This window comes from Lucilia sericata, unplaced genomic scaffold, assembly GCF_015586225.1.
Source record: "Lucilia sericata isolate MDLA Ls3-8-SP2 unplaced genomic scaffold, ASM1558622v1 Contig000107F_arrow, whole genome shotgun sequence".
NCBI lineage: Eukaryota > Metazoa > Arthropoda > Insecta > Diptera > Calliphoridae > Lucilia > Lucilia sericata.
The window spans coordinates 190,760-218,107 of record NW_023994139.1 but is presented as its reverse complement, the minus strand read 5'-3'; the positions used below and the strand labels follow the sequence as shown (position 1 = coordinate 218,107).

At 29.7% G+C, this 27,348-nt stretch overlaps 1 protein-coding gene across 1 annotated transcript in view; it reads right to left on the bottom strand.

Annotated features, from left to right (window-relative positions):
* Positions 1 to 18,693, bottom strand: part of LOC119600207 (TBC1 domain family member 16) — a 44,177-nt gene extending 25,484 nt beyond the window's left edge. Inside the window, exons 1-2 of the mRNA XM_037950303.1 lie at positions 18,513 to 18,693; positions 17,321 to 18,437 (exon numbers count right to left, since the gene is read on the bottom strand). Coding sequence (XP_037806231.1) covers positions 17,321 to 18,286 — 966 coding nt within the window. The 5' untranslated portion in view covers positions 18,287 to 18,437; positions 18,513 to 18,693. The remainder of the gene's footprint in view (positions 1 to 17,320; positions 18,438 to 18,512) is intronic.
* Positions 18,694 to 27,348: the final 8,655 nt, after the last annotated feature.

Sequence of the window (27,348 nt, the reverse complement as noted above, 5' to 3'; positions counted from 1 at the left end):
CAAAATACATATATATAATTTTGTTCTCCACAAATTGATAATGCAACTAGTTAAATACGGTTAAAGCGCTTTCAGGGGCAGGACCTAGTATGGAAGATATGACCATGATTTTCGGGAGGGGACCTTGTATGGGAGCTATGACCAATTATGGACCGATCGGAAAAACTTTCACAGTTATATTTCTATGCATATGGACAATACTTGTACCAAATTTGATATGGATATCTTATTTAAGTAATGAGTTATGCGCGTTTAAGTGATTTTGGGGAGGGGACCTTATATGGGAGCTATGACCAATTTTGGACCGATCGGAAACAACTTTCACAGTAATATTTCCATGCATATGAGCAATACTTATACCAAATTTTATATGGATATCTTAATTTAGTAATGAGTTATGCGTGTTTAAGTGATTTTCGGGAGGGGACCTTGTATGGGAGCTACGACCAATTTTGGACCGATCGGAAACAACTTTCACAGTAATATTTCTATGCATATGAGCAATACTTATACCAAATTTTATATGGATATCTTAATTTAGTAATGAGTTATGCGTGTTTAAGTCATTTTCGGGAGGGGACCTTGTATGGGAGCTATGACCAATTTTGGACCAATCGGAAAAAAATTTCACAGTAATATTTCTGTGCATATGAATAATACTTATACCAAATTTTATATGGATATCTTAATTTAGTAATGAGTTATGCGCGTTTAAGTGATTTTCGGGAGGGGACCTTGTTTGGGAGCTATGTCCAATTATGGACCAATGCAAAAAGTGTTTTCTCTGTATGAATTCTATTGACGTAAGACTTTAATTTGCAAAATTTTGTGAAGATATCGACATTGTGGCGGAAGTTATTAACAAAAAACCCATTTTACGGGAATATGTACTTTTGTATGGGAGGTATATGAAATTTTGGACCGATGCTAACAATTTTTAGCAGGGATCAAGATCTTGTGTAGAAACTTATGTATGGTGATTTTCATGAATTTATCTTGCATGGTTTACGAGAAATTTACATCAGAATGTGTAAAAAATGCTTATTTTTTTCGAGGTTGTTTTAAATTTTGATTCATAACTCTTCCCGGTGTGAACCGATTTTGTTCATTTTCAATACCAAACTGCTTAGGACAACAATGAATATTTTTGGTGAATTTGGTTTACTTCCTTTGCTTCGTTTTAACGTGAGCGTGTTTTAGGCAGACAGACAGACAGACGGACAGACGGACATAGCTAAATCGACTCAGAATTTGATAAGGACCCAGAATATATATACTTTGTTGGGTCTCAGATGAATATTTCTTGGTGTTACACACGGAATGACAAAGTTATATATACCCTCTATCACCACTGATGGTGGTGGAGGGTGTAATAAAAGTACAGAAAGAAGTACAAAGAAGTACAATTTGCGTATTTCTTTAATATTCAAATTTTAAATGTATTTATGATATATATTTGTTTGAATAATACATTTTTTAATTTCGTTTGACTTTGTTTTAAAATGTATACAAATATTGTAATTGAACTGATATGTTTAATTATTTAGACTTTATGAAATTGGTTAATCAATGTAACTTTGAATGTGTACTTAGACTTGAAAATTTGTAATTAGAAAATATTTTAATCTTGATTTGAATTTTAAATAAAATACAATTTTTTTATAAACATGTTATTTGGCGACGAGAATAAAAAAATGGAGGGATCTATTGAACAAATTTTGGAACATCAACATGCGTTGACTCAACAAATGTTTGCACAACAACAGCAATTTTTTGCAGAAATTTTAAATCGTCAGAGTTCAAGCCCTGTGATGAGTGTAACATCAAATAATATTGCTGTACCAAAGTTTCAACAATTCGATGAAGATTCAAATGATTTTGATACATACAAAACGCAATTGGGAGAACATTTCAAAGCTTATGCTGTTGATGACGATGATCGAAAAAGATCATTTTTCTTGTCATGGATTGGTGACAACAGTTATCGGTTATTACAGAAACTAGTTGGAAAGAATGGTTTGGTTAATTTGACTTATTCAGATTTAGTATCTAAGTTGGATAGCCATTATAAAAGCAAAGTCCATATAATCAAATCAAGATACGAGTTTTACAAGAGAGCCAAACGTGAAGGTGAGAGTTATAAGCAATGGGTAACGGAATTGAGAGGTATGGCTAGGGAGTGTAAATTTGTATGCAAAAGAGAAGTTTGTGGATGTGATTTTTCTGACGAATTAATTAGAGATACATATAATAATTTTATATACACCTGATGAATCGGTAAAAACTGCTGCATTGCACAAAGATGAGCCGACGTTGGAAGAGGTTTTGCAGTTTGCAGAAACTTTTAAAGCTACACAAAAGACCGTCAAAAGTATCAAACCAAATGAAGCTTGTGATAATGATGTTTTTATGGTAAAACAAGACTCAAGAAATCAAAAGTATGATAGCAAAAATCAACAACAGAATTATAAAAACGAAAAGAAATCAAGTCGACAATGGCCGTCATGTGTTGGCTGCTTCAATAGTCACGATAAGTCAAACTGCAAGTATTTAAAAGCTCAATTTTTTTTTGTAAGAAAATAGGACATATAGCAACGGTTTGCAGACGTAAATCTAGATCTAAAAATTTGATAAATTCGGTAGAAGAGGAAAATGTTGTTGAGTCAGATAGTTCTATGGAGGAGAATAATACAATTTTTGCATGTGATGCTATTGATAACATTATTTCACGATCTGGGAACAAAATGGTAATATGTGTTAAAATAAATAATCAAGATATGAAATTTCAATTTGATACGGGTGCCATGAGCTCCGTTATTGGGTTGGAAAGTTATAAGTTGTTGAAAAGTCCTATTTTGAAATCTACGTCGGTTAAGTTATTTGGTTATGGTAATGCTCCAATCCCAGTTTTGGGTTCTATTGAAGTAAATGTTCAAATTCAAAATGAATTCAAATGTTTAGATCTCATTGTAGCTGATTCTAAGGAGTGTAGCAACATTTTCGGTTTGAACTGGTATGATGAGTTCAAAATAGTTCAAATATTTAAAATTAATGAAAATCCAAATTTGAAAACTATATGTGACGAGTTTAATTAGTTATTTTCAAACGAACTATGTCTATGTACAACAGTTAAAGGTCATATTTGTATGAAGCAATATGCAAGGCCAAAATTTTGTAAACCACGACCAATACCTTACTCTATGAACGAAGCTTTCAAAGAGGAGGCAGAACGTTTAACAAAGTTAGGTATATGGAAACCTGTTAAATTTAGTCAATGGGCTTCGCCATTGGTAATAGTTCCAAAATCTAATAACAAGATTAGAGTATGTGCAGATTTTAAAATAACAATTAACCCTCAAATGGATGTAGAACAGTACCCAATCCCACGAATTCGAGACCTGTTTCATAAAATTAAAAATAGTAAATCATTTTCGAAGATAGATTTATCAGATGCATATTTACAAATAGAAATGGACGAGGAATCAAAGAAACTTCTTGTTGTTAATACCCCATTAGGTCTTTTTGAATATCAGAGATTGCCATTTGGTGTAGCAAGTGCACCAGCTATATTTCAACGATTAATTGAGCAAACAATTAGTGGTACCCCCGGTTGTATAAACTACTTAGATAACATAATATGTACTGGCGCAACTGAAGAACAGCATTTGAACAATCTACGGTTGTTATTTCAAAGACTTAAAGATAGTGGCTTTCGTTGTAATTACTCAAAATGTTATTTTTTGCAACCAAAAGTGGAGTATTTTGGGCATATAATAGATATCTCAGATATTTGTCCGTCAGACTCGGGAACAGATGCAATAAGGCATCTTCCAAGACCTAGGAACATAGCCAAACTTCAATCATTTATGGGAAAAATTAATTATTATTGTTCTTTTATAAAAAATTACTCAACTATTTGCGGCCCACTTAACCTTTTGCGTAAGAAAAATCAAAAATTTGTTTGGGGTGATGAACAGGAAACAGCTTTTCAGGAATTTAAAAGGCAGTTGGTTGAAATAGCTCAACTTGTACATTTTGATGAAAAATTGCCTATAATACTAGCTACAGATGCATCATCATATGGTATTGGGGCTGTAATTTCACACACTTATCCTGACGGATCAGAACGACCCATAGCATACGCTTCAAAGACTTTGAATGATCATCAAAAGAACTACAGTCAGATCGAAAAAGAGGGTCTTTCCATAGTTTTTGATGTCCAAAAATTTCATCAATATTTGTATGGAAGAAATATTGAAACCTTTGGTGTCAATATTTAGTCTTGCGAAAGGCATTCATAGCACAACAGCACACAGGCTGCAAAGATGGGCATTAATACTTGCAAGTTATAATTATGAAATACGTTATAAACAACATGCCAATGCGGATGCATTATCCAGACTTCCTTACAAAGGTAATTCCGAATTTGATAATTTGATTGAAGTTAACGATATTACAGTAGATGAGCATCTTGATAATTTTCCAATTGACTCGGAAAAGGTTGCAGAATATTCCAGGAAAGATGAAGTTTTAAGTAAAGTTTATTACTATATTATGAATGGTTGACCTGATAAGGTAATAGAAAAGAACTACTTCCATATTTACCCTCTAATATTGAGTTTATTGCAGTGATAATAAAACTTAACTCCATAAAAGTCTTCATTACATGTTCATACATACCTCCTCAATCAGACTTATCAATCTATCAACAACACATTGATGCAATAAAAATGGTGTCTCTTAAAACTAATACTAATGATTTAATGTTTGTTCTTGGTGATTTTAACTTACCACAAATAGCATGGCAATTTTCCACTGAATATAATAATTATGTACCCATAAGATCGGATGATATCAGTGATGATATTTTTAATAATTTCTCAAAATTATGTCTTTATCAAATTAACGGAATTTACAATATTTTTGGTAAACTGTTAGATCTGGTATTTGTAAATGAACCCAATGAATGTACAATAAATCGTGTTGAACCACTTACACTACCCGAAGATCGTTACCATCCCACAATTGAAATAAGCTGCAACATCCAGAATACTTATACTCACAATGATAAAAACACTGTCAAAAAAGATACACTATTTTGTTTTAAACGAGCTAACTACGTTGAATTTAACAACCTTCTAAAAAATACAAATTGGCTTAAATTGTTATCTACTCCAAACGGTCTGCCAAATTCTATTGATAAAATTATTGGAAAGTTTTATGAAACCTTGTATCAATATATGAGTGAGTGTATCCCGAAAAGTATACCTAATCCAAAATCTGGCCCACCCTGGTCTTCTAAAGAATTATCTTCCTTAAAAAATATGAAAAACAAACTCTATAAGAAATACAAAAAATCTGGCACGGCTCTTGATTATATTAAATACTCTCTCCTCAGGGCGAAATATAACTTGCTGAATGTTAAATTATACAATAATTATTTATATAAGATGAAACGAAATTTTGAACAGGATCCTCGATCATTTTTCACTTTTGTTAATTCAAAAAGGAAAACATGCGGGACCCCGAAAGTTATGAAGTATTTAAATAATGAGTCTAGTAATGAGTCGGAAATCAGCAATTTATTCGCGGATTATTTTGCCACTACTTACTCTAATTCCCAATACGATGATAGCACTATGCATCCACTTAATATTCAGTCAAATCAACAAATTTCATCATGTTTAATTGATACTACCCACATCGTTAAATGTTTAAAAAGTTTTAAATCATCATTCGCATATGGTCCGGATGGTATACCAAGCTGCATATTAATAAATTGCGCACATTCTCTGGCATTTCCTTTATCCATTTTGTTTAATAAATCGTTAAAATATGGTTATTTTCCTAGAATTTGGAAAAAATCTTTTATAATCCCTCTATTTAAGTCTGGAAACAAATCAAATGTAATGAACTACAGAGGCATAGCTAAACTTAGCGCAATCCCAAAGCTGTTCGAAAAATGTATAACCGATTCACTGGTTCACCAAGTTTCTCCCCTATTGACACCCCTTCAACATGGTTTTCGCAAAGGATTCTCTGCTATGACAAATATTCTACAGCTAACAACTTTAGTTAATGAATACCGATGTTATTTACACCGATTTTAGCAAAGCTTTTGACAAAGTAAATCACCTACTCTTGCTAAAAAAAATGGATGCTTTAGGATTTAACGATAGTTATCTAAGCTGGTTTAAATCGTATCTATTATTTAGAAAACAATCCGTAAAATTTAAAACGTCAACCTCCAAAACTTTTTTGGTTACATCTGGTGTTCCTCAAGGAAGTCATCTTGGCCCAATTTTGTTCTTAATCTTCATCAACGATATGCCAAAAGCTATCAAATATTCTAAAATATTAATGTTTGCGGATGATGTAAAAATATTTTCAAGCTTTAAACATCCATCAGATCGTATTTACCTTCAGAACGACTTAGATAATTTCTACGTCTGGTGTAAGCAAAATTTAATGGATTTAAACTTAACAAAGTGCAAACACATACATTTTTCAAGAAAATTTGATACTAGCATTTTTTACACCATTAATGGCTCCAAATTGGATTCTGTTGACACCATTCTGGATCTCGGAATTTTGCTGGATGCAAAATTGACTTTTGTTCAACATATAACAATGATTGTTAATAAAGCCCGTAGCATTTTAGCCTTCATTAAACGATGGTCAAAAGAATTTAATGATCCATTTATAACTAAACGACTATTTGCTTCTCTTGTACGGCCGATATTGGAATATGGATCAGTCGTATGGGACCCGTATTACAATGTGCATATTGATCATATTGAATCTGTGCAAAAACAATTTTTATTATTTTGCTTAAAGAGCATATATGGGAACTATTTTGAACTGCCACCGTATGCAGCAAGACTTGCTTTGATAAATCTACCAACACTGAAAAGTCGCAGGACAATGCTTAATGTGTCATTTATGATAAATCTTCTAAATGGAACTGTATGTTCTGAATTTCTATTAAGTAAAATTTCTTTAAATGTTCCTCAACGTCAATTACGATTTAATAATCCATTATACGTCAAAACGTTTCGAACAAATTTCGCTATGGCAGATCCGTTTAGAAAGTTATGTTGCTGTTTTAACGAAATGTTTAACTTTGTTGATTTTTCTTTAAATGTTGATGTTATAAAAAGAAATATATTATATAATCTAAATAATTAACGTTATTCTATGTTTAAATTTAAATAATTTTATAAATTGTTAAATAGTCTGTAAGGAATATTTCCATAGACTAAAATAAATAAATAAATAAATAAATAAATAAATAAAATAAATAAATAAATATTTTCGCCATCGTTTGAATTTTAACACAAAATAAAGGTGTATTAATTATGCAAACTGATTACAGTCGTGTAGTAATTCCAAATCAATTAAGGAAGGAAGTTTTACAAATGATACACCAAGGCCATTAGGGGATTGTTCGTATGAAGCAAATAAGTAGACGATATTGCTGGTGGCCACGTATTGATGAAGACATATCTAACATTACTTCCTCTTGTCATGCATGCAATGTATGTAGTTCAGATCCTCCGAAACAGTTTTCTTCTTGGCCTGAATCTACATTCCCTTGGCAGCGAATACACTTAGATTACGCTGGACCTTTTAAAGATTATATGTGGTTAATTGTAGTTGACTCATATTCTCAGTTTCCATACGTAGCTAAGATTAAAAAAGCTACATCAACTTCTACAATAAAATCATTACAGAGCATATTTGCTATTGAATGCCTACCTGAAACAATCTTAACTGATAATGGTACTCAGTTCAGTTCAAAAGAGTTTAACAAATTTTGTGAAATCAATGGAATTCAACATTTAACAACAGCATCTTTTCACCCAGCATCAAATGGATTGGCAGAACGATTTGTTCGTTCATTCAAAACTTGTTTAAAGAAAGAATTAACTAGTGGCAGTGATTTAAATTCTTCTCTTTTAGCGTATCTCACAACATACAGATCAACACCTAATAAAGATGGAAAATCTCCGGCAGAAATTATCCACGGCCGCCAACCTCGCACCCTACTCTCATTGTTAAAACCTCCTATTAATACTTCGAACAAAACAACCAACGATGTATCCGATTTAAATCACTTTAAAGAAAACGATAACGATTGGTTCGGGGGAAAAATGGCTAAAAAACTATTAGAAGACATAAAAATCAACTTCAAAGTTTAAAACCCGATTCTGAATATATTGATGTAAACCAAACTGCAAGACAATTAGTGGAAGACTGTTTTCCTCAGGAAATATATTCCAGTCCAGTACCATCGCAACAAATTAATACAGATGAATTACCTTCAACTTCCCGTCAAGATGTACTACTCTCAACGTCAATTAAGTTAAGAAGATCGAAGCGAATAAAACGCAAACCTGAAAAATTCTCTCCATCATTTAACAAAAAATTGGCAAGGAGGAATTGATATGTTTATTAATGTAGACTTTATGAAATTGGTTAATCAATATAACTTTGAATTTGTACTTAGACTTGAAAATTTGTAATTAGAAAATATTTTAATCTTGATTTGAATTTTAAATAAAAAACATTTTTTTATAAACATATTATGAACAGAATTTGAAGAGGGGTTTCATGAAACAAGTCGAATAAACTTGCCCTATTGCACAAATGGGAAACTTAAGCGTGTAAATGAAAACCCTTATCGTTTCAGAATTTTTAACTTCATTGTTTGTATGTTTAAGTCACTTCTGGAATATAGTTTGAAGAGTGTATACATTACTATTGTAATAATCATTACAATACATTACATTAATCATCTGGAAGTATACCATTTAGTCACTTCTGGATTATAGTTAGGGGAGAGAATACATTTTACAAAAACCAAATACATTGTTTTCGAATATTCAACGCTTCACAGTGGTATAGGAAAAAAAAAGAGGGAAATAATTCGGTAACTTCTAAACGGTTAATCCGATTTTAATGAAATTTGGTATGCACAAAGAGGAGGTGTTGTCGAGTTTAGGTTTTGAATTTGGACCTTATAGGCCAACCAGGGGCCCGGCGGGGGGTCCTCAAATTAGGACACCTCGGCTATGTTAAATTTTTAAAACGATCCTATTTCTTCATTTGAGTTCCGATTTAAAAAAAATTTCGTATATAGAATCTCCTCATCGAGCACTATAAAAAATGTCGTCGTAGCAGTAAATTATCTCTTATAGTTTAGGAGATATTCGCATTTGAAAATTTAAATTTTAAAATTTTACCGTCCTTACTTTAGTTTTTTTGATAATAGCGGGTCCAAATATTCCCGATTTTCGCCATTTTTTATTATTCGCTTAACAACAAGTTTATATATCAAGCAGTGAAAGAATTATGTAAAAATCATAACTGAGTCCAAAGTTATAGGCATTTTAATTTAAAAAATTAAAAAAAGGCGATTTTTTGTCATTTTTTTGGGAAAAAAGTATCTTTTTCTTTTTAAGTTATCTAAAAAGTTTCTAAGAAGATGTATATAGAATTTATACTTTTTGGAAAGCTGACTTTACATAAAGTACGATAAATGAAACAAAACCTAAAAATTTTTGATACCGAGGGGACCAGGTCCATCCAAAAAAACCCTTTTTTTTATGGAAAATTCAATTTTGAGCAAAAATTCTCAAATCGCATAGTCGATATCAAATTATAGTGACCTGTTTTATATGACCCAATATGTTCTTAATCATTTTGTAACGGGTTTCGATAACCCCGCCCCTGGTATGGATATAATAGGCAAAAAACCAAAAAATTCCATTTTTGGGATTTTTTAAAACTTTTTTGGGAATTCCGGGATTTCTAATAAGAAAATTCGAAATTTTTTTTAATTTTGGATTTTGAGTAAAAAAATCTACCTAACTGTAAAATTTCATCAAAAAATATTCATAAATAAAGTTTTTATTGCAATTTGAAAAAATTGTATCTTCGCAAAAACTGAATAAAAAACATTTTTTAATTTTTTTTTTAAAAAGTATTCCGCGAATTTTTTAATTTTCAAAAATGATATACAGTTTTGAAAAATAGACAAAATTACCTTTCCATTGATATATAACATGCCTACCTAATGTTTTTTAAGTGACAAAATAATTAGGGAAAACTCAACATCTTTTAGAAAATTTAAATAGCACTATTATTTTCATCCATAAGGTTAACTCTTAAATTTGTTACATATATGGATGAAAATAATAGTGCTAGGTAAATTTTCTAAAAGATGTTGAGTTTTCCCTAATTAATTTGTCACTTAAAAAACATTAGGTAGGCATGTTATATATCAATGGAAAGGTAATTTTGTCTATTTTTCAAAACTGTATATCATTTTTGAAAATTAAAAAATTCGCGGAATACTTTTTTTAAAAAAAATTAAAAAATGTTTTTTTTTCAGTTTTTGCGAAGATACAATTTTTTCAAATTGCAATAAAAACTTTATTTATGAATATTTTTTGATGAAATTTTAGAGTTAGGTAGATTTTTTTACTTAAAATCCAAAATTAAATAAAAATTTCGAATTTTCTTATTAGAAATCCCGGAATTCCCAAAAAAGTTTTAAAAAATCCCAAAAATGGGATTTTTTGCTTTTTTGCCTATTATATCCATACCAGGGGCGGGGTTATCGAAACCCGTTACAAAATGATTAAGAACATATTGGGTCATATAAAACAGGTCACTATAATTTGATATCGACTATGCGATTTGAGAATTTTTGCTCAAAATTGAATTTTCCATGAAAAATAGGGTTTTTTTGGATGGACCTGGTCCCCTCGGTATCAAAAATTTTTAGGTTTTGTTTCATTTATCGTACTTTATGTAAAGTCAGCTTTCCAAAAAGTATAAATTCTATATACATCTTCTTAGAAACTTTTTAGATAACTTAAAAAGAAAAAGATACTTTTTTCCCAAAAAAATGACAAAAAATCGCCTTTTTTTAATTTTTTAAATTAAAATGCCTATAACTTTGGACTCAGTTATGATTTTTACATAATTCTTTCACTGCTTGATATATAAACTTGTTGTTAAGCGAATAATAAAAAATGGCGAAAATCGGGAATATTTGGACCCGCTATTATCAAAAAAACTAAAGTAAGGACGGTAAAAATTTTAAAATTTAAATTTTCAAATGCGAATATCTCCTAAACTATAAGAGATAATTTACTGCTACGACAACATTTTTTATAGTGCTCGATGAGGAGATTCTATATACGAAATTTTTTTTAAATCGGAACTCAAATGAAGAAATAGGATCGTTTTAAAAATTTAACATAGCCGAGGTGTCCTAATTTGAGGACCCCCCGCCGGGCCCCTGGTTGGCCTATAAGGTCAAAATTCAAAACCTAAACTCGACAACACCTCCTCTTTGTGCATACCAAATTTCATTAAAATCGGATTAACCGTTTAGAAGTTACCGAATTATTTCCCTCTTTTTTTTTCCTATACCACTGTGCGCTTCTATATGATAAGGTAGAAGGTCACAACACGCGTTGAGGCTGCTACGCGTTTTATGCTTTTCAAATTTTTCGCGTTTTCCAAGCTGCAAGTTACACACCACGCGTCATTTTGATCTTTCTTTAGATGTTTTTTAAAACTACAGTACTTTTCGCTTATAGTTACAACCATATAGTAGCATATAGGCGAAAGGGATTGTCAAAGACCTAAGTCCCCTGTCAAAAACTTAACTGGTGAGAATGTATTAGTAGAAGCACGAAAATAAACACAGTTGTTCGAAAGGTACTAAATAATAAATGTAGTTTTGATAACTTATTTTTTGTATGTTATTACTGGGATTTCATATACTAGTGAATGAAAATATTAGTTAAATAATTTTTTTCAGAAGATATTTCATCTTAAAACATATTATGAACACGTCTTTTTGTTATTTTTTTTTTTCTGCACTAATGGAAAAAGAAAAAAAGTATGTGAAATACTTTTTTCATTTTCAATACGAAAATTTACAACTTTTCTTTTTTCAGTTTTAAATAAAATGAAATGTCAAAGAATAAAAAATATTTTTTTTTTCGTTCGTAAAATATAAATTATTTTCGGGTTTTTAAATACATTAAAAGTGTGGAAAAAATAATAAATATTAAGTTAAAGTGATAAGAAATACTATTAAGTGCTAAAATCCTCGCAATTTCGCGAAGAAAATTTGAAGTTTTGTGAGTACGTTTATTTCTCTCAAGAATGTTTTATTCTCTCAGAACTCGTCTGTGTGAAGAGAATAACAAATTTTGTTTGACAATCCCTTCAGTTTCGCCTATATCCCTACTATATGGTTACAACCATATAGTAGCATATAGGCGAAAGGGATTGTCAAAGACCTAAGTCCCCTGCCAAAAACCTAACTGGTGAGAATGTATTAGTAGAAGCATGAAAATAAACACAGTTGTTCGAAAGGTACTAAATAATAAATGTAGTTTTGATAATTTATTTTTTGTATGTTATTACTGGGATTTCATATACTAGTGAATGAAAATAGTAGTTAATTAATTTTTTTCAGAAGATATTTCATCTTAAAACATATTATGAACACGTCTTTTTATTTTTTTCTGCACTAATGGAAAAAGAAAAAAAGTATGGGAAATACTTTTTTCATTTTAAATACGAAAATTTACAACTTTTCTTTTTTCAGTTTTAAATAAAATGAAATGTCAAAGAATAAAAAATATTTTTTTTTTCGTTTGTAAAATATAAATTGTTTTCGGGGTTTTAAATACATTAAAAGTGTGGAAAAAAAATAATAAATATTAAGTTTAAGTGATAAGAAAAACTATTAAGTGCTAAAATCCTCGCAATTTCGCAAAGAAAATTTGAAGTTTTGTGAGTACGTTTAGTTCTCTCAAGAATGTTTTATGCTCTCAGAACTCGTCTGTGTGAAGAGAATAACAAATTTTGTTTGACAACCCCTCCCAGTGTGACCAGGTCTCAAAAAATGTTGCGGCTAAATCCCATCCAAAATAATGCTAGAAAAAATGCTAAATTGATTTTAAAATGCCCAAAAAAAAAATGCTAACATTTTTTAAGTGTTTTTATGAACAATTCATATTAATTTGTAACTGAAATTCATTGTAATTTATAACAAGTAAGAAAGTATATTCTGCCGTGGTTGACCATATGAGTATAAAATTTGATTTATTTTTCGTAATAACGCATTTATGTTGAATTGAACCTTGGTTCCGATATATTTAAACTAATTTTCTGAGAAAGGCTTTATACATTTGTATATGTATGGGGGCTAGGTAAAATAAAGGACGGACTTTAACCATTTTTAAAAGGTTTAGCATACGTGCTTATTGTTTTGAAAATTTCAACCTCTACCAGACGGTCAGACTTACATGGCTTAATCGGTTCAGAAAATGATTCTTAACCGATTAGTATACTCAAACGTAGTATAGTGGAGTAGGGTAAAAAATTAAGTTCCGTGGTATTAAGATAAACAGAAATGCTAAAAATTATTTCAAAATTTTTGTAAATTTAGCAATATGTAATGTCTCTAACTTTAAAATATTTCTGAATGCAAAAATTACATTAAAACTCTATTAATTACACTAGTTGCTCATGGTATAAAACCTATATGTGTTTTCGGAAGGAAAAGTATAGTATTTCTAGTTTTACTTTTTTTATATAAACAATTTTATTTGTCTTCCTCAAAACACTTTAAAAATGGTTTTCATGTCACAAAAATATTGCAAATTCCGTTGAAATAATTTTAAACCTCGGTGAATAGATGTCAGGTTTATAACTCATACTTCCAAGATTTTTTCGGAAAAATATATATGAGAATGTATGAAATGAATTGAGAGATATATTCAAATCCGTAAGTTTGTAATTCTGGAATAAATTGTCAATAATATTTTCGAAATTTATGTATTTTTTTTTTAATTAAAAAAAAAAAAAAACGTGACAACAAAATTACTAAAAATTTGGTAAAAATAAAAAGAACAGAAAGTAGGATGAGAAAGTCTTAATTATATATTATTGATTTTTTTCAATACTAGTTTTCAATAAATTAACAAGAACTCCTGAAAGATGATAAAAATTAAAACCTCTTTATTTCGTATAGGAAAAAATAAAATTTGTTAATTAACCGTCATACATAGCCTTTTCCAAAATTATATGTTTCATTCCATGAGCAAACAAAAAGTATTAGTTTGTAAAATAGCGTACTGAACGTATTTGTAAAAATATATGAAATCTATCACTTCGAATTTAAAAAAGCATTGGGTTCCAGAAAAATATTTTAGAATACAACATTTAAAAGTATTCACTTGTATTGGCGTAATTTTAAGTTATTTATCTTCATGAATCTTTTTGTATTATTTTGAATTACAGTGTAAATTATTACATTTCTCATATTTCTTGTTGCTTGTGTTTGGGTAGACATTTGATTCTGATTTTTTCCGGTTAAACCTATTTCCAATATAAATCTTTTTTGCAAAAATGTGTCTTTATTTTTTGTTTATATACTAAAATTGCAAAAAAAAGCTAAAAATGCTAAAAATATTTTATAAAAATGCTAAATAAAATGCCAAATGCTAAATTAAAATTTTACAGCTAAATCAAAATAAAAAATGCTAAATCTAGCTGCAAAAATGCCAAAATGGTCACAATGACCCCTTCAGTTTCGCCTATATCCCTACTATATGGTTACAACCTTTAATTGCACACAAATTGAGGACTATATCGCTGATTATAAACAAATTTTTTGGTATATGCCAATTAGGGATCGATCCACATAAAATTCGGTAGAGAGATTTTGGCTCGCAAGAAACTTACTTATGTCAAATTTCATCGCTATACTCATATTTTTTAGCCAATAATGAGCATAAAATTCATTTTTTAAGGGCACCCTATATGAGGTGTAGGGTCAGTTATAGACCAATCCTCTACCTCTTGCCGTTCGGCCTGTCTTAGAATTTAATAAGGACACAGAACATATCGTCACCTGAAACGCAAACGGCCCTAACTAACCAAAAATTTAATATCGATTTTATGGTTGATTCTGATTCATTGCATCAAATCAAATGTCCACATAAAATTGACTCCTCCGATCAAAATTAGCGATTTTATTGACAAAAAAGGCCCTATCTACAAAAACTTTTAAATATTAAAGGCAAAAATTCCAATTTATCCATTTTTATACCCTTCACCTTCGTGAGAAGGTTATATATAAGTTTGTCATTCCGTTTGTAATTTCCAAAATACAATTTTCCGACCCTATAAAGTATATATATTCTGAATCCTTATAGGTAGCGGAGTCGATTAAGCCATGTCCGTCTGTCTGTCTGTTGAAATCAGTTTTCTGAAGACCCCAGATATCTTCGGGATCCAAATCTTCAATAATTCTATCAGACATGCTTTCGAGTAGTTTCCTATTTAAAATCAGCAAAATCCGTCCATAAACAACGGAGATATAAGCAAAAATCCGAGACAACCTCTGAAATTTTCATAAAAAATAAGCAACAACAACACTGCTTATTCATTGCGTTGTGTATTTGTTTCTAGGTGAATTCAGTTCCGTGACGATATATAACCAATATTTCGGTGTGTTACAAACGGAATGTCAAAATCAATATACCTCTCATCTTTTTGATGGTGGGTATAAAAATTCATGTTTATTAAAGAAATAAATATTATTTTCATAAATTCATTACATTAAAGAAATATTGTTTATATTATTTAAAAAAATCATAAATTTTAGTCTGTTTTAGGTTGAGGATGTTGGTTACAGTGTTATCTTCTATTTTTTTCAAACAAAAAATTTGAATTATATCTTGCTCTAAGCAAAAATGTCGCAAAATATCTACTGCATTTAAAATTTCTTTAATCGAAAATTGTTTTTCTTCAACAAAAACTTATTCATTTAATTCACGACAATTTAAAAAAATTTTCGTCTGTGACAATATAGTGAAGTTTTTTCATATAACATGACTTTTAATAGCCACGGATAGATGGCATATATGTGAAAAGTGCTTATATCAAAAAATTGATTATAAAGTAATCTTTTTAATATGACTACAGAGACATTTAAATCTAATAAAATTGACAATGTCACTAATGTGACTATAACAATGATGACTATAAACGAAAGCTACTGTATTACTGTTTTAAAAATCTAAATTTTAACTTTTTGTTTATTTTTTTAATATTTTTCTTTCATTGTTAGTGAAATTTATTTCATTTTAGTTTATTCTTATTCTACACAAAACAAAATACAACCCTGATCAGCTGCCGACGCGTCAAAAGTTGAAAGTTGCTTAACTTTTCGCGGCAGACGCGTTACAAACTACAGTGTGTAACTTGTTTAATGAAAATACATTAAAATGAGTAACATTTCACCTATTGATCCTAGCAACAATTTTCCAAAAGAGTTTAGATAGCTATTTCTTCACTGTTACGAACAAATTTAATTTTTTTTCAAAATCGGCACTTTTTTCTTAAAAGAAAGCTTATACAATTTCCTTTGAGGGCTTTATAGACGCTCAATGGGATGCGAGTATGATATCTATAAAAAAATAATATTTTTTAACTCAAGAATAAGATTTTTTTCAATTTTTGGCACTTATTTGTCTAATGAGTGTAACATTTAACATATTTGTTTTTTAATAATATTCTTTTCATGTGCCCTGTTTTTGTTTCGTTGCTCAAAAGAAACCTTACACATTTCCTTTAAGGGCTTTATAGTCGCTTAATTGGATGCGAGAATTATTTTTTGATGATGGCACTTCATTTTCCCCTATTTTTTCAAAATGGACTTTTTTTACTTAAAAGAAAGCTTAGGTCATTAAATTGTTTTTTTTTTTTTTTTTATATTAAAATATTATTTTATAGATATGCCCCTCGCATCCCATTAAGTAACCACAAAGTTCTTAATGGAAATGATCTAAGCTTTCTTTTGAGCCAAAAAAGTCCATTTTGAAAAAATAGGGGAAAATGAAGTGCCATCATCAAAAAATAATTCTCGCATCCAATTAAGCGACTATAAAGCCCTTAAAGGAAATGTGTAAGGTTTCTTTTGAGCAACGAAACAAAAACAGGGCACATGAAAAGAATATTATTAAAAACAAATAGGTTAAATGTTACACTCATTAGACAAATCCCTATATGACAAAAATGTTCAATTTTGATCCCTTCTAACTCCGGCAGCTAAAGCTGATTGGCCTACTATACAATAGTACTAACTTTGGCGCAATATTCATTCAAATCGATTTTTTGAGTTGGATCACTTGACATAATATTGTCCATATGTATATTTGAAGTTCATATTCTGTAACTACGACATGAAATAATTATTTAAAAGTAGTTTCTAATATACCTGAGCTAGATGATCCAAACCTCCATAGTGGAAATGTAATATTTTATACTGCGATTCCCGAGATGCTATTACCAGCTGTCCTGATGTACAGCTATTGTCATTAAAAAATAGACGCAACGAACGCATCTGACTTAGATCAACCGAAAATCGACGACATTTTATATTAACTCTACGACGCACAGTTGGTGTCGTATTAGCACTATCTGGAAAGGCAAGATTGTGCTTAAACGCCAACAATTCGGGCGTCATCCAATTAGGATTATTATCATCTGAAACAGATCCATCAGAATTAAGCTGCAATTGTTCTCGATCCGCAACCACTACACAATTGTAGGTTTGTGAAATATTAGCGTTCTCAATTTGGGGATTTGATATCGTTATATTAACGGATGTGATTGGATTCTTTTTTATTAAAGCCTCCAAGTCTTCTAAAGATGCTTTCTTTCCCCCTAATAATGGTTGCAACTCGTTACGTAGTTCTTGCATATCCACTGTAGTAGTTACGTCGTCTTCTTTTCCACCATCATTTTGAGCAGCCGCAATAGTTTCCGAATGTTTTGTCTTGTTGACATCATCACCATCGTGACTAGTACTTCTGCTAGCAAATACTTTTTCAACTTTTCCATAGGCTGCTGGCGGTAATGGTTCTCTGATATAGTCCAACGTAGAGTTTTCATCGGTCGAAGGACACTTGCACAGAGACGAATTCGGAATCCATGTTAGAAGCAACGTTGGTCGTTTGGCGCTATTGTATTGGTCAACAAATGTTTTCGTTGTAACCGTCAAGTATCCGGGATAGTGTAGCATATCACATTCCTGTCGAGCTACAATTGGCGGATGTATGCAGACATTATTTTTACAAAACAGAATTTCGTTGTCTTCGTACACTATATCGATTTTTTCGTTAATTTTCTCTTCACCAAGTATTAAGCTTGATGCTTTCTTTAAAATATTTGCGATGGGCATAATGAAATATAGAAAATTACAAAACCACTTCAGTTTTTTATTCCAAATTCTTTTAACTGTATTGACTACACGACAATTTTTTGTTTTCGTTCCACTAATGTTTGTTGTCTATGAGCCACCACCATAAAAATGGAAAAGAATCTAAACAAATCTACAAAAACAAATGAGGAAAAATCGATAAATTATTTTCTCACATCTGCTAAAAGAACAAAACTAACGAACGTACATCCACAAACATTTATAATTATTTCAATATGTAATTATGTACATATGCATCTGAATTGTTTTTATACATTTATTTTTAATTTGATTTTAGAAATTTAATAATTTGAACTTTTTTGTTAGTAAATCTTCCATTTATTCAGTAACGTAGTATTGACCTTCTACTTGCTTTACACATTAGCGTATATGTGATACGGAAATAAAAGTACGTGTATATTAACGGCGGCGGCGGCTGACACTAAAAATATCGGCGGCGGTTTAAAATCGACTGTAAGCCGGAAGTTTTCAAATACGCTTAATTTTAAAATTTTCAAAGATTTTAAATAAAAACAGAATCCGAGAGATAAAAAAGTGGGATTTTGTATATAATTTATAACAATAAAATAGAGCAAACACAAAAGTTGTGTGAGAAATTATGCAGAGATGGAAAAAAATTTAAAAAAATTAAAAATTTGATTAATTCTTAAAAATTAAAAACAAATACTTTCACCAAGTTTTATCATGATCGGCCTATAATTTCCCAGGTATTTATTTTTGCCGCATAGTGTAATCTATTTAATAAAATTTTAAATAATCTAAATAGCATTTTAATTAGTTTTTTTAACTTCAATTTTCAATACGCCATTAAAAGCGCCTCTCAAAGACCTTTCACGTGATATTAAAATAAATTATCATACTTTTACGTGAAACAAGGCTTGCCAGATTTGAAATCAACAAAAAACGTACATCGTAGTTAAAAAAGCAGTACAATTGAGTAGAAAAAAGTACAATTGTTTATTTTTAAAAAATTCAATTAAATTGTTCTAAAAACGCTATATTGATATAGGTTGTTATGATTTTTCACAACAAACTCAATTGAAAAGTAATTTATGAGAAATAAATTTATAATTAATCCAATTACAAATCATTTTTTAATATTCGTGTGTTATTAATTTATATTTTTTCTTTAAAAAATGTCGAATTCACCAAATTTTTGTTTTGTTTGGTTTGTTTACATTTTCAAATATCAATAATTTGTTGTGAACATTCATATGTTTGATATCTTTTACTGGAGAAAAAATATCCAGTAAAAAATTCTCTATCAACGAACTGTCATATTTTTCATTCTCATACTCTCTCGTTGCAAATTTTGTAAAGTACGCGAACGGAATATAGTAACAAATTGTTACAAATTACCGAGAACTCGAACTGATATATTATTGATAGAAAAACGTTCTAAAAACCCATACAATTTTATTCTGATATTCAAATTTGCCATTTAGCTCTTTTTTTATTTAAAACATATCAATTATTACAAGTCAATAACTTTCTTCCAACTTCCTCAGATACTTCATTTACGAAAAATTTGAATGGCAGGATCGTTTTTCTTTAAATAGTTCCACAGCGGGGATGGATAAAGTCATCGAATGGTACATGACGGAGCATTACAGACCATTTTAACATTCAAACATGTCCTTCAGATTTCAAATTTTTTTATTTCGAAAATTCATTAAAAACTTTCATTACATTGTTAATAACTTTAATGTTAATAACTTTAAAGTATTTTTAATAAATGTATTATTTAATACATGACAAAGGCATCCAAACCTTATATCAAATGGATGAGAATTATCTATTAAGTCCTTAAATAGCGAAAGTAGAATAACTGTCTATGGTCATATTTATACCTATAAAAATACAAAAAAATGTACAAAAAGAAGTACAAATACTAAAAAGAAGTACATTTGCGTACTTCTTTAGGTTATGCAGTTAAAAGTACAATTACTAAAAAAAAGTACGCGTACTGCTGCAAACAGTACGTCTGGCAAGCCTACGTGAAACATAAATAATATAGGAAAAACATTAAAAAAGTTCCTTTTTATTAATTGATCCAGATCACCAAACATTGTTCTAAGGCAACGGTGGCCAGAAAGAGAATGTGTAAAACACATATGTTCCCAGCGGTAAAAATACACATTATGTACTCGCTTATCTAAGTGATATTTCGTGGCAGTCAGTGGTGATGCTTTCACTTATTCTTCCACTTAGATTTAACATAAAAGTGTCCTAGGCTGCCTCATCGATGTGCTCTCGCTTAGAATGTAAGCCACAATATCATTAAGACAAATTAAAATTTCACTTACATAATGGAGTTCTAAGCGAAGTTAATGAGACGCCTATAAACGCTTGCAAATAAGAATGTAATGTATGTAGATTACAATCAATCCTATTTGCATTTGTAAGTTAAAGTACCATGTCTTCCGATTTTCTTATAGAAATGTATGTATGTATGTATTTATGTATGTATGTATGTATGTATGTATGTATGTATGTATGTATGTATGTATGTATGTATGTATGTATGTATGTATGTATGTATGTATGTATGTATGTATGTATGTATGTATGTATGTATGTATGTATGTATGTATGTATGTATGTATGTATGTATGTATGTATGTATGTATGTATGTATGTATGTATGTATGTATGTATGTATGTATGTATGTATGTATGAGTTTTCTCTTCTTCTAGAAGAAGAGTATTCTCTTCTTCTTGAAGATGAGTATTCTCTTCTTCTAGAAGATGAGTATTCTCGTCTTCTAGAAGATGAGTTTTCTCTTCTTCTATTTGTATACCCACCAAAATAAAATCTATAAAAATAAATCTAAATAAAATGAAATTTTATAGTTTTTATTGAATTAATTGAAATTAAAATAGTAGAAAATATAATTGATTTAACAACTAATCTAAAAAAAGTAATATATGTACATTAGACCGACTCACAAAAAATGGTGCTTGAGTTACCCCCCTCATAATATTCGCTGTTATGTAATATGATGTTACCCAAAATATTTTCGGTTAAGTGTTGTCCATTCGTGAGCTGGACAGTTTTAAAGAAAATATCGTATGGGAACACGATTCTTCATGTTAAATTCAATATTTTGTCCAGCTTCAAAAAATCTTTGTTATGTTTTATAATGGTTCCCAAAATATTTCTAGTCTATCGATGGCCGTTCGTGAGCTGAACCGGTTACAAAAAAGTCCCTTTTTAGTTATTTTGTTTTAAATTATACAGCATTTCTTAAACAATATATACAGTATGTGGTATCATTTGAAAGGTTTTTTGAAGCCAAGTCTAGTGGTTTAAATATTTTGGAATATTATAAGCAAACGGTTATTTATGATTAATACATCATTGGACGCGACTTTAAAATACCTTTTAAACGATACCCCGTATTGGATATTTTGTTTCAAAACAAACAAAAATTTAAAAAAAAAATTCCAAAATACCTTTTTTTAATTTGGTCCAGCGGTCACTTAAAATATTTTCATCATAAAACAAAGCAAGGTAAATTTTGGGAGGGGTAACAAAAACACGTTTTTGCTTTCCATACAGAGTGAGTCGGTCTAATGTACATATGTATCAAAAATTTAGAATTATTACCTTATAATAAGATAATTTTCAGGGAATCTGTATTAATATTCCAACTGCTGACTGGTATACTTCCAAAAATTGTAAAACGTTGGACTCTAAAATATTTTTGTAGTTCTTCATCAATTTTATGATTAATCCATCAAATTGTAAGAGTTATATTATGGAACGCATTAATCCTTCAACGAAATAAACCAAAATAATCTTATAATTAATATTGAATATACATACTTTTGTATTTATTGAAATTACCAGTTATATTTTAGGAAGCAATAAAAATAGGATTCTCTCATGTCCAATACATTTACCACCAAACTTTAAACGGTCAGATCCATTTTTTACATTTTCTGCAAATAATCGACATTTTTAATGGAACCACGTGATGAAATAAGACATATATAACTTACCAGATCCCTTTTTTATATTTTAATTCGGTTAGAAGTATTTTAATAGGGGGTACAATATTAGCTACTGCTTTCTAAAAAATAAAATAATTAAAAATTAATTAATTTATTTATTTATTGTTTTGAATCAATAAAAACATTACCTTTCATGAACATTTTTTCAATAACTTGGAATTAAACCGTCTATAAAGATCTGAAATTACTAAGTCATGGATTATTTTTTAAATTATTTACAGTCACTAACGATAGAAACACCTTAACGACCCTAAACGGGATATTGCTTTTGACACTAATATTGCAATTCTATTTTTTGTTTGCTCTCTTCTAATACTTAGGTTCAATATCTTGGGAACGGCATGCTAAATATTAAGAATATTAGTATCATATGATAGGTCATAGAAAGACCTGGTGTTAATAACTAAAAAAGTACCTATAATTAGAATAATTAAATCCAAAGCTATATGAAAATTAATAAAATTGTATTTATTTAAAAAATGTGGGTTTAAAACTATCTGATTTCAATATTAAATATCTTATATGGGCAATTTCGTGTCGAGTGACCCAAGTCAAAAAATAATTTATGTATAAAACAGTAGTATTAATTTCAATATAATGATTCCAGACCTAAACGCGCAAATAGTTTTAAAAATATTGAAAGTTAAGATTTAACTCAAATAAATCTAAATATGTTAAAAATGCAATGTTCATCAAATGAAAGCCGAAATGTACAACTTGAAAAAGTCTTTAAATGCTTATACCTCCTAAACGAATTAAGAGAGAGTCGAAATTTAATATAAAAACATTTTTAATTAAACATATTAGACTTTTTTAAAAATAATGGAAATGGAAGCCGTTTAGAGTTGTTAACATATTCCTAAAATAGTATTTTAATATGACAACTTACTTTTTAATTTTATTTATATAATCCTTCCTTACACTTTTTTGTATATATTTAATACACTTCGCCAATTAAGAAAACCTTCTTAAATGTTTATTAACAGTTGATTTTTAACACAACACTGTCATATTGTTTTTTATTACTTAAGATTCACAATATTTTAATTACACTATTTTTCTATGAACATTAAATTCAATAACTCATTTAAGTTTTACGATGAATAATTAAAACTGAACATGACTGAACAAAACACAAAACATCACTGAACTTAGCAAAATTTCTGCATTATTTATTTATTTTTTTTTTCACGCTAAAAAATGGAGTATTTATATTTTTTGTTTTTGTACTCTTCTTACTATCATCCGGAAGTAACCTAAAAGTGTACTTCCAGACGGCGAAAACTAGAAATCAATGTATTTTGTTTTTGTAAAATGTGTGCTCTCGTCTGACAATTGTACAGAAGTGACTACAATCCAAACTTCCAGATGAATAAAATACAACATTAATGTGAACACTCTTCAAACTGTCTTCCAGAAGTGACATAAACATACAAATCAAGAAGATACAAATTAGGAAACAATGTATTTTGTTATTGTAAAATGTGTGTTCTCACCTAACTCTCATACAGAAGTCACTAAAACGTATACTTCCAGATGAAAAAAATTCAACAGGCATGGTTTTTTGTTTAAGCAAAATGGATGCACTCTTCTAACTATCATCCGGAAGTAACTTAAAAGTATATTTCTAGAAGACGAAAATTCGAAATCAATGTATTTTGTTTTTGTAAAATGTGCGTTCTCGTCTGAAAATCGTCCAGAAGTGTTTCTGACGTGGCGTCTGGGGTGATGCGCAATAGTTTTCTCTTTTAAATGTTTGAAGGGTAGTTTGTTTTGTTGCTGAGAATATTTGTATTGGGTGTGTATAAGTGAGAATAACACAATGCCCGCAGGGGCGTGTTTGGCCACCATTAGTCTAAGGACACGCATTTTGGGAAACGGTATCTTATAATGAACCACGAGATGAGAACTACGAGATGATAAAAATTAATTTATTTTCAATAGCTGTCGGCGGTAACATGGCAGCCAGCAAAACCATTAGCATTATTTTGCAGACACAAGCACACCCCGCTGTATTGTAAAATAATTTCAATTGTCTGTCATTGCCAGTCAAGTGCTTGCCTTCTCGCTGCTTTTAGAGCAACGGTTCCAAAATGGGGGTCCGCAAAGACCAACGAAATAAACTTGAATAAACAATATTCTGCTTTTATATACATACATACATACGAATTTGATAGCTGTGATATACATATTATCTTAATTTAAGGTTTTCTTTTTTATTTATTTATAGTTTTAAATTTGGTTTTGATGTTTTATATTAAAATAAAAAACAAAATTATTAATGAATATAAAAAACATGCGTTTTATTACACTAAAAAAGTGTTATTAAAAGGGTTTTAGTAACGCATAAATAGAATATATTCAATAATGCCTTATATAGGAGCATTAATGAAGCGCACAGATCTAATACATGATACAAGTGCAACTAGTTGCTATTAAATAAACGCTTTTTGGATTCAAAACCTATTGCTTCTAAGTGGCTCATCTCAAACAAAAATCATGTACTTTTAATGCGCACCAGTAAGTGATTTCGGATTTAGTCTCGCTTACAAAATTGCTTCCAGTGAAAAAGTATTAAAAATATCTCCAAATTTTTCATAAAAACTAAAATATACAATTTTTGTTCAATAATCCCAGATTTTTTGGTGACTTTTTGAATTTATTTTTTTTTTTCAGTTGTTTATCAGGGCAGATTTTAACTTGATTATTAAATTAACATCAGTGTTATCGGTATATTGGCATATTTTGGTAATGGTATTTTAGCGGTAACGGTAGTGTACTAAAAAGATATTTTATTGATTTATTTATTCAGTAATAAAAAGACAATTTGGCCAAAATAATATAGTTAGTTCTATCTGTTCTGTAAACTGAATCCGAGAAAATTTCTCGTTTAAAAACGAATTTGCATAATTTTTCTGACTTTAAAACCGAGTACATAAATATAGTCTAAAGTAAATCGAATGTAATTTTATTCTAATAAATTAAATAATTATTTTTATACCCACCATCAAAAAAGATGGGGGTATATTTATTTTGTCATTCCGTGTGTAACACATGGAAATATTGTGCGCAGACCCCATAAAGTATATATCATAGACAGAAAATAATTATTATCTATGAAATTTTTGGTTAAAAAAATCAGTATGAAAGAATCGTCCTAGAAATGTTTTGAATGTACCAAAATATTTCCCAGACCTTTTTTTATCGATTTCTTCAATAAACTTTTTTTCTTGATTTTTATAATAAAAATTGAAAATAAAAATTATTTTTGATTTTTATTCTATTTGTTTCAATAAAAAATTATTTATGTTGTTTTTAATAATACTCATTCAGTAATTTTTATTTATTCAAACAAAAAAATAGAAATCAATCAATGATTTTTATTTTTCAAAGCAAAATCACCTAAAAAATATTAATTTTCCAATTTTCGAATCTAATTTCTGCAAATTTGGTCGATGATATCAGTGGTATAGAAATTTTACCAATTTTCTATTAATCTCTCTTTAAACCCGATCATCTTTAATGTGTTTTAAAGGTAAATATCGCATAATGAGTTTTATAATTAATTTCAAAAAATAAAAATTATTGCCTGATTTTTATTTGTGCCTTATGGTTCAAAAATTATTTGTGTTTTTTATTATTGATTTTAATTTGAAAAAGTTCTCAGTAATTTTTACGAAAAATATAAAAAATTCAAATCAAAAGCAATTTGTATTTTATGAGAAATAAAATACAAACCAAATAAAATTTATAATTTTAATTTGTGTATAGAGATTCAAACATTCACAAACTCGTTGTTTATGAAGCAAATGCAACAAAATTTCGCACAAGTCAGTTTTTTGACTTCCGAAATAAAATTCTGATTTATGGCAGACATAGGACCACAATTGGTCCTACCCCCCATATAAGGTCCCCTTTTGAAAATAACTATAATGCTCATAACTGGCTTAAACATACGAATATAGCGATGAAATTCGACATACATAGGTTTCATATAAGGTCCCCTTCAGAAAATGACTTTAACGCTCATTATTGGCGTTAAAATACGAGTATAACGAAATTTGAAATTTGACATAAGTATGTCTTATACGAGCCAAAACCTTTCCACCAAATTTTATGCGAATCGGTCCATAATTGACCCTATCCCCCATATAAGGTCCCCTTCAGAAAAGGACTTTAATGCTCATTATTTGCGTAAAAATACGAGTATAGCGATGAAATATAAGGTCCCCTCCATAAAACTACTTTAACGCTCATTACTGGCTTAAACAGTAGTAAGTTCACAGAAGTAAGTTCTATACGAGCCAAATTCTCTCTACCAACATTATTGGCTTAAAAATACGAGTATAGCGATGAAATTTCACAGAAGTAAAGTTTATACGAGCCAAAATCTCTGTACCTAATTTTGTGTAGATCGGTCCATAATTTGCCCTACCCGCCCATATAAGGTCCCCTTCAGAAAATGACTTTATCGATTATTATTGACGTAAAAATACGAGTATAGCGAAGAAATTTGACATATATAAGTATCTTAGGAGCCAAAACCTTTCCAGCAAATTTTATGGGGATCGGTCTATAATGGACCCTACCCCATATATAAGGTCCCCTCCATAAAAAAACCATAACGCTCATTACTGGCTTAAAAATACGAGTATAGCGATGAAATTTCAGAGAAGTAAAGTTTATACGAGCCAAAATCTCTCTACCAAATTTTATGTGGATCGGTCCGTAATTGACCCTACACGCCCATATAAGGTCCCCTTCAGAAAATGACTTTAACGCTCATTATTGGCGTAAAAATACGAGTATAGAGAAGAAATTTGACATAAGTAAGTATCTTAGGAGCCAAAACATTTCCACCAAATTCTATGTGGATCGGTTCATAATTGAACATTGCCCCCATATAAGGTCCCCTCTAGAAAATTACTTTAACGCTCATTACTGACTTAAAAATACGATTATAGTGATGAAATTTCACAAAAATATGTTTTATATGAGCTAAAATC